The sequence below is a fragment of the Mastomys coucha genome, unplaced genomic scaffold, assembly GCF_008632895.1.
Source record: "Mastomys coucha isolate ucsf_1 unplaced genomic scaffold, UCSF_Mcou_1 pScaffold22, whole genome shotgun sequence".
Classification (NCBI taxonomy): Eukaryota; Metazoa; Chordata; class Mammalia; order Rodentia; family Muridae; genus Mastomys; species Mastomys coucha.
The window spans coordinates 245,404,359-245,413,046 of record NW_022196905.1 but is presented as its reverse complement, the minus strand read 5'-3'; the positions used below and the strand labels follow the sequence as shown (position 1 = coordinate 245,413,046).

The 8,688-nt window shown below is 37.5% G+C and overlaps 1 protein-coding gene across 5 annotated transcripts in view; it reads right to left on the bottom strand.

The window, feature by feature from the left end:
• Nfat5 (nuclear factor of activated T cells 5) overlaps positions 1-8,688 on the bottom strand; it is a 79,664-nt gene that overhangs the window by 70,080 nt on the left and 896 nt on the right. For 4 of the 5 annotated variants that reach the window (XM_031341336.1, XM_031341337.1, XM_031341339.1 and 1 more), the window contains exon 2: positions 7,472-7,525. The exons of the other annotated variant lie outside the window; for it this stretch is intronic. In XM_031341336.1, coding sequence (XP_031197196.1) covers positions 7,472-7,525 — 54 coding nt within the window. The remainder of the gene's footprint in view (positions 1-7,471; positions 7,526-8,688) is intronic. 5 annotated transcript variants of the gene reach the window in all.

Sequence of the window (8,688 nt, the reverse complement as noted above, 5' to 3'; positions counted from 1 at the left end):
TAATAAAATAAAATACAATAAATATCCTGCTTCAAACAAAAAACTTTCATATTGTTTTACCTTTATGAAAAGGAGAAGAAACTTAACTCCAAAGAAAGTGCCCTAAATGTCTGTAGTGAAGAAAACTGCTGTGATTTCCCCAGGTAGGTTCTCAGGGCCACACTAGCATTAGAACTGAAATATTCTAACATAGTTAAGTGAACCTTCAGGAAGTTCAGGAAACAAACAGTCAGCAAAAGACCCAGCAAGAAAAAGAACTAACTTCTGAGGCTTCTATTCTGTTGTCCATCTCTTCTCAATTTCATTTTGTCTCTGACACATACCAGCAAAAATAAGAAGCAGCAGAAACAAATCCCAATGATGCTGTAAAAGTACTGCCAAAGAAATCAAGTGCCCTGGCTCAGCAAGACTAACAGCTTGGTGATGTGAGTTCCATCCCTGGAACCCATGGTGGAAAGAGAATCAACTCCAGAAAGTTGTATCCCAGTCTCCACAAGTATGGTGAGCAATGCATCCACATCACACTTCAAACACAGAGACAACAATAAAATTAAAGTGAGACAGACAGACAGACAGAACTCCAGTGCCTCAAGCATCTCCCATTTCTTTCTTCTCTTTTTTTTCTTTTTTTTTTTTTGTTGTTGTTGTTTTTGGTTTTTCGAGACAAGGTGTGGCCCTGGCTGTCCTGGAACTCACTCTGTAGACCAGGCTGGCCTCGAACTCAGAAATCCACCTGCCTCTGCCTCCCAAGTGCTGGGACTAAAGGCGTGCGCCACCACTGCCCAGCACATCTCCCATTTCTAAATGTGTCTATAGGAGATAGCTTCTGCTTATTTCTTTTCCTACTTTTCACTCCCAAACCTGACTTCTAATTTGCATATATTCTTACCTTTCTTATTCTATTATTTCCTATCATGTTTTAAACCTCTACTGTATAACTAGGACACTCTTTTTTTTTTCCTTTTTCTTTTTTCTTTTTTTGTTTTTTTGAGACAGTGTTTCTCTCGATAGTCCTGGCTGTCCTAGAACTCTGTAGACCAAGCTGACATCAAACTTACAGAGATCCTCTTGCCTCAGCCTCCCAAGTGCTGGAATCAAAGGTGACCCATCACAGCCACCTTCACCTCTTTCTTAATCAGTTTTCTTTCATTTCTTCGGTGTTTGTTTGTACTGAGCACTGAACCTACAACCTTGAAAACACTAATGCTACACTCCAGCTTATCTCTCAGACCTTTATTTTGAGACAATGTCTCATAAAGTTGTTCAGGTTGGCCTTGTCACCTTCCTGCTTCAGCCTTACAAGTAATTTACACCACCAGAGCTGGCTATTTGTTTTATATAGCAAACAAGATATATCAAAACAAATGTTTTTCAGTGCAGAATGTCTAAATAGTAGTGCCTTTTCCCTCGGGTGATTTTTTTCCCTTTTCTTTCTTTCTCTTTTTTTTCTTTTGGATTTTCAAGACAGGGTTTCTCTGTGTACTCCTGGCTATCCTAAAATTCACTCTATAGAACAGGCTGCCTCAAACTGAGCCCCTAACTAGAAATCATGTTATTTTTAAATATCACACATGCACACATACACATACACACACACACTTTTTTAAATTAATGTGTATGTATGCTGTGCATATGAGGGGGCCCTTTGAGGCCCAAATAGAACAGTGGATCCCTTGAAGCTGAGGTCTTTTTTTACGGTTATATATTACGATATTAATCAGTTAAAACCCTGTACTCATTGCCAGGCAATCATCACATTAAGTAAAATCATGGTAGCAAGGTCTAGCACTGTTTAATAGGCGAGCTAAATGCAAACTCTGCTGAATGGCAAGAATATTTTTAATCTATTTGTCAACTTTTCACAAATTGTCAAATTTTTACAATTGCATATTTTATAACTTGTTTTCTTAAAAACTTAAACTGGCTGGACATGGTGGGGGAACACCTGTCATCCCAGCACTGAGAGACTGAGCCAGAAGGACTAAACGTCTAAGACAGGGAGAAAAAGGAAGAGGAGGAGCAGCAGCAAAGGAAGCATGACTCTACAACTGGTTAACTATGAGATTCCAGGTAAGTTACTAAATGTCTGTATGCCTCTATTTCCACATCTCTCATGTGGGATAATTGCTACTTAACATCTCAAAGGGTTATGCAAATTTTATAAGTCACTAGTCCATTGGGGTTCAGTAGCTAGCACTCTAATCCCAGCACTCAAAAGGATGAGACAGGAGGGTTAGAGAAGACAGCTCAGTAGTTAAGAGTACTACTGGCTATTCTTCCAGAGAACCCAGGTTCAGTTCCCAGCAACTATTCGGTGGCTGACAGTTATCTCTAACCCCAGCTCCAGAAGATTTGATACCCTCTTCTGGCTGCCTCATGCACTACATGTATGTGATGAACAAGACATTCATGCAGGCAAAACACCCATACATGTAAAATAAAAACAAACTAAATCTCAAGGAAATTTTTAGAGAGAAATAAATGAACATGAGTGGATTTGGTGGCTGGGGAACTGGCTCAATAAGAAAAATGCTTTTTATGTAAGCATGAAGACCTAAGTTCAAAGACCCAGCATCCACTTAAAAAAATTACCTGTGCCTATAATCCCAGCACCAGAGAGGCAGTCAGTCTAGCCAAATTAGTGAATTTTAGGTTCAGTGACTTTCAACAGGATAGTAGGGATAGACCAAGGAACTCCTCTGCTCTCTATACAGAGGTACACACATGCATACATACACATACATGCACACACACAGAGAGAAAGAACTCAGTGAACAATGGGTGGCTTAGCAGGTAAAGGCACTTGCCACCGAACCTGTCAACTTAAGTGTGATTCCCTAGACTCATATGGTAGAGAGCAAGAACTGACTTATGAAAACTGTTCTCGGAACGCCACATAGATACTATAGAACACATGCCTATACAATATAAAATAAGTAAATGTTCTAAAAGAATTCAGTGTCAAGCTCTTAACATACAGTATTCTGCAGAGATTTATGTTCAACAACTTTTCCCACTGTAAATTTTTAAATAAAATTTCAGTCAGTAGCCTGGAACTCATTAGCTTTGTCTCCATCTCTGCAACCTTCCTACCTCACCCATCTTACCTGCCTGGACTGCAATTTTAGTGTGGATTACTAGATATTTATACACCAGAAGCAACAGCCTTCTAATAAATTCCATCTTGCAAAGATAGCAAAGGAGAACGGAAAGAATGAAGAAATGAACTAGAATATATACTTCGTAGAATAAAACAGAGTATTTTTAAAATTAATTCAAAGCTGGGTGGTGGCAGCTCACATCTCTAAGCATTCATGAGGCAGAGGCAGGCAAATCTCTGTGTTTTCAAGGGAAGCCTTGAAATGGTCTACAGAACAAGTTCCTGGACAGTCAAGGCTATACAGAAAAACCTTGTCTGGAAAAACCAAAACCAAACCAAAATAAAATAAAAAACATCAATAAAAGAAGCCAGGGCTGGTAGAATATGCCTTTAAGGCCAGCACTCAGGAAGCAGAAGCAGATCAGTGTCTTGAGTTCAAAGCCAGCCTGGTTTACATAGTGAATTCCAGGCAAGCCAAGACTATAAAGTAAGACCCTATCTTAAAAAAAAAAAAAAAAAAAAAAAAAAAAAAAAAAAAAACAAGAAGAAAGGAGGAGAAGGAAGATGAGGAGGAGAAGGAAGGAAAACAGAAGGAAGAAAGGAGAAAGGAGGAAGAAAGTCAAAGAGAGGGAAGAGAAGAAAAAAGAAAAGAAAGAAACCACAGAAAAGTCAAGTCATCATGAGGCTGGAGATAGCTCAGTAGTTGATAAAGAATGTTCTTCCAAAGGAACAGAATTTGTACCCTAGAACACATGTACATCACATGGCTCACAATTACTTCTAACTCTAGCTTCAGGACATTTGATGCCCTCTTCTGGTCTCCTTAGGTATCTGCTTACTCGTACACACTTAAGTAAAAATGTTTTAAAAATAAATAAAACCTTGGAGTTGGAGAGATGGCTCTGAAGAGCACTTCGTATTGCAGAGGACTGAGTTGGATTCCCGGCACCCACATGCCGCCCTCATCTAGCCTATGAGAGTACTACACATACATGGTGTGGAGATATAACACGCAAGCAAGACACTCATGCACATTTAAGTATATCTTTTATGTTAATAATAGTAAACAAAATCTTTTAAAAAAGAAAGAACTTATAATGTGAAAGTGTTTATGTGTGAAATGATTACAATATCTAGCATTTATTTTAAAATAACCCATTTATTTTAAAATAATGTTTTGGAAACAGAAGGTAAAAAGAAGACACTGAAAATTGTTAAAGCCCTGTGATGGGTATACAAAGACTTAGCATTTTATTGTCTCTGCTATTATATATTATTTAGGATGTATTTCTCACAGGTCAAGATAGCTCTACAGGTGAAGGCACTTGCCACAAGGCCAGATTACTTGAATTAAAATTTCATGTGGTAGAGAGACCTACCTACAATTGCCCTCTGACCTCCATGGCAATGCATGTATTATATATGTACATGTATATACACAAATTAATTTCTAAGTTAAAAGTAAAAGTTAACAATGGGCAATATAAATGTTAAATATTGTTTCAAAATATTAAACAAGCAAATTCCTGATGTATTGAGTCAAAAATCCAATATATATATATATACAGCTGGTAATTAAATGTCTGTAAAAGGGTGATCTTTTTAAGACATCTTGTCAAATGAAGTTAAAAATTAACATATAGGCACAAGCATGTAGTATGCATATTAAATGGTTGTATTTCTATAAATTCATTAAAAATATCTCCTTAAAGCTGGACAGTGAACAGGTGGCGGTAGCAGCGCATGCTTTTAACCCCGGCATTTGGGAGGCAGAGACAGAACTCTCTGTGAGTTCGAGGCCAGCCTAGTCTACAGCATGAATTCTAAAACAGCCAGGGCTACAAAGGGCTACACAGGGCTACACCTGTTTCAAAAACAAAACAAACAAAAAAAGCCTACCTCCTTAAATAATTAACACATTTTTCCTATTTTCATCCTGCCTTATAATCTTTCTGATTATGATACTCCCCAGGTTTGTTGACCAGGAAAGATAGGACAGTGCAAACATATATGGTCTCACATCATCATAAACAATAAGAATAAAACCTAAAAATCTCCTTCATCAAGAAACACTTCTACATGCCTTGAATCCAGCACTTGGGAGACAGAGGCTGGTGGGTCTCTATGAGTTTGAGGCCAGTTTAGTCTACAGAGTGAGTTTTAGGACAGCAGGGGCTACATAGTGAGACTGTCTCAAACAAAACAAAAAAACCCACAAACAACAACAAAAATACTAGTCTTGAAAAACAAAAACAAAAAAAAGAAAAAAGAAAACTTCTAAAAATGTCTCTTCTATTCGGACTATACTTTTAAAAAATATCTTCATACTAATTCTTCCCCTCCCTTTATATTTATATGTACAAATGTAACCAGGAAATATTTGACAACATTTTGTGTTCTAAATCATACTGTTAAAACAATATAGTGCCAGGCAGTGGTAGCGCATGCCTTTAATCCCAGCACTTGAGAGGCAGAGGCAGGCAGATTTCTGAGTTCGAGGCCAGCCTGGTCTACCTACAGAGTGAGTTCCAGGACAGCCAGGACTACATAGAGAAACCCAGTCTCGAAAAACCAAAACAAACAAACAAACAAAAAACAATATAGCTGATGCTAAAGTTAAAACAAAAATACCTTTGAGGGGACTGGAGAGATGGCTTAGCAGTAAAGTGCAATAGCTACTCTTCTAGAGGACCTAAACTTGATTCCCAGTACACACATGACAGCTCATAACCATCTGTAACTCCAGTCTCTGAGGATCCAACACAGACCTTTCTGGGCTCTGTGGGCTTAAGGTGCACACATGCTACACAGACATATAGGCAAGCAAAACACTCATACACACAAAAATAAACCTCAAAAAACAACAACAACAACAACAAAAATTCAAAACCCCTAACATTTATAAAATACCTTCTTAAATTCTTAAATAAGTAACACATTTTCAGTATCTTTTTCCTTCCTGATAATCTATGATACTCCCTGATAAAGCTCAGAGATAGAACACTTGCCCCATTCTTGAAGCCCCAGGTTAAATCCCCAGTACTGCTAGGCATTGTGGCATACCCCTAAATCTCAACACTCAAAGTAGAGACAAGCAGATCTAAGTTCCAGACCATAGGGAGTTCCACTTCAGAGCTACATAGTAAGACCCTGTCTCAAAAAACAAAAATAAGTAAATAAATAAATCCCTAGTACTGCCCAATAATATAATAAATAAATAAAGCTAAATACTTTAACTAGGTATTTTAATACACATTAGCTAATTAAGGAGATACCTACTTTTGTAGAAATAATAAAGTTTAGAATAGTAAAATCACTTGCCCCAGGGCACAGCGCTGAAGAAGTTGCTAAACTGGTATTCAAACCTAAACTGAATTACAACACCCACTTCCTCCACTGTATCTACAGGTCTACCTACCTCTAAAGGAGAAAAAAGCTATACTGAAGTCCTAGGAAAATAGTTAAAGCCTTTTTCAAAGAGATCATAAAATACTTGTTATGTTACTGGATACATATACTTCATAGTAGCCTTGGCTTTGGGTAAGGAGTTCTAAAACACAGAAAGCATTGTTTCTGCTGAAGTTGAACTTTCCCCCCCACGCCTCTTACTTTCAGCTTGTTTCTCAGCTCTATACAATGGAAACATTACATTAATATCCTTGATATCTAATACCAAGATCCTAAAATTCAAAGAAGGGAAGTATAAAGCCTAAAAAATAAATCTATCCAAACAATGCAGACTTAAAACATTTACTACAACAAAGAAAACGTTTTTTTAAAGTAATTATCAGCTGTTTAAGGTACATATCCTACAAACTTTCCCAGAACTGTCTTTTTGGGGGGGGAAGGGGCTTTTTTTTTTTTAACCTAAACATCATTCCTATTATGTAGCTTTTGTTATCCTTACATATAATGAAATAGAAGTAACATCAAAATTTGATAAATAAATTACATATCATTTTGAAATTTACAACATCTAAAAGTATTGTTTGGAATTTTCAAACTAAGTGTGTGTTTGGTGTCACTGCTGTATTTATTAATTTATCATCTTTATGTTTGAATCTTTTTAAATTTGTGTTTAAGAACAATTTAACTGAAATACGAAAGTAGAACACCCAACACATAATTTTAAATATCCTAAGGGATCTTCCCAAGGCCTCTCAAAGCAGATACAACGGCCAACAAGCAATTCAAGCCCAGCAATGAAATCCACTGAAATATGTAGCTGCTCTAAAAGAAGGATCAGGCTCCTTAGCAAAAAAATCTACATTGTGTGAGTCTGCAAAGTTTCCCAGTTTCCCACTTCAACCTCATCTCAGAGAAAGTCTTTGCACACTGACACAATATGCTGTAAGATGGCACTCTGCTGACCTTCCAATAGTCCAGCTCTATGAAAATTCTGTGATGGGTGTAACTTCAGAGAATCTGAAAAACACAAAAAGCATTAAGTACTTTTTATGCTGAATGAGAAAAAAATGCCAAGGATAGCATACATCTCTTACATAACTATTATGTATTTTTAAGAGCCTAAGCCACATTAGTTTAGTCTGTTCCCTGCAAAAGGAAGGTCAGGTTGCTTCTACACTGGACTCTAAAGCTAAACTTAGATTTTGATAAAGCATTTGTTTCATGGAAAATTATCTGATGATTACTGCCCAAATGGTATTACTATCTTGACTATTTTTAGCATCCAATTGTGCATTAGCCCTATTCTATGGATCATCTCTTGATATTTTCTCTTCCTTCTGACACTTCAAACTACAATATTTCTAAGCTACTTCAGGTAATATCTGAAAAACATCTTACAGGATAGTGACTGCCAACTAAATTCATCAAATCAACAGACAATGGCCTAACAGTTACTAAATAGGACTATGGGTACAAATTCAACAGTCTATAAACTCTAGCACCTTCCAGGGTAAACCATATCCCTCTAACTCACTTAACATAAATACATTAATGCCAGGCTTTAGTCTTTCTCTATCCCGAAGAGGTGAAATTTTCTGATGGGTTTGTAAAACCAAAAATAGGAGAAATGCTGGATTTCTTGGGAAAGGGTTCACCACAGTATATTTAAAAAAATAAATAAAATAAAATAAAAGAACCGTCTTTTGCCTCCTTCCACTGGTATAAGAAATAGCAATGAGCACAGATGGGGGTAATTTTGATTTGATACCCCTTGCAAAGGGAACCTGTTCTGACACATTCTTGTGGTGTCCAGTGTAGGAATTTAACCCCAGCAGAGATCACCTTAAGTATTAATGTTTTAGATGTTGGGAATCCCCTGCAGGCCTTAGCCAAAATAGTTTTAAATGAGATTCTCTGTTCATTGCCTCCTCTCTGCACGAAGCCCTTGAACAGCAAAGAAGAGAATTTTTCTCAAAGGGCAGGACTGTGCCGGAGCCTGGTACTCCAGGGAGAGGAATACAAGTAATCCGGGGAGGGCATCCCTATCTTTGTAAAAGAGAAGTAATTAGAATGTCACGGAGGTGGAAAAAGAGAAAGAAGATTGGGGCCTCTTCCAGGCAAGAAGATGACGAGGAAAGGAAGAACGCCTGGCCGAGGGGGGCCGTCCCGACATGGGGAGG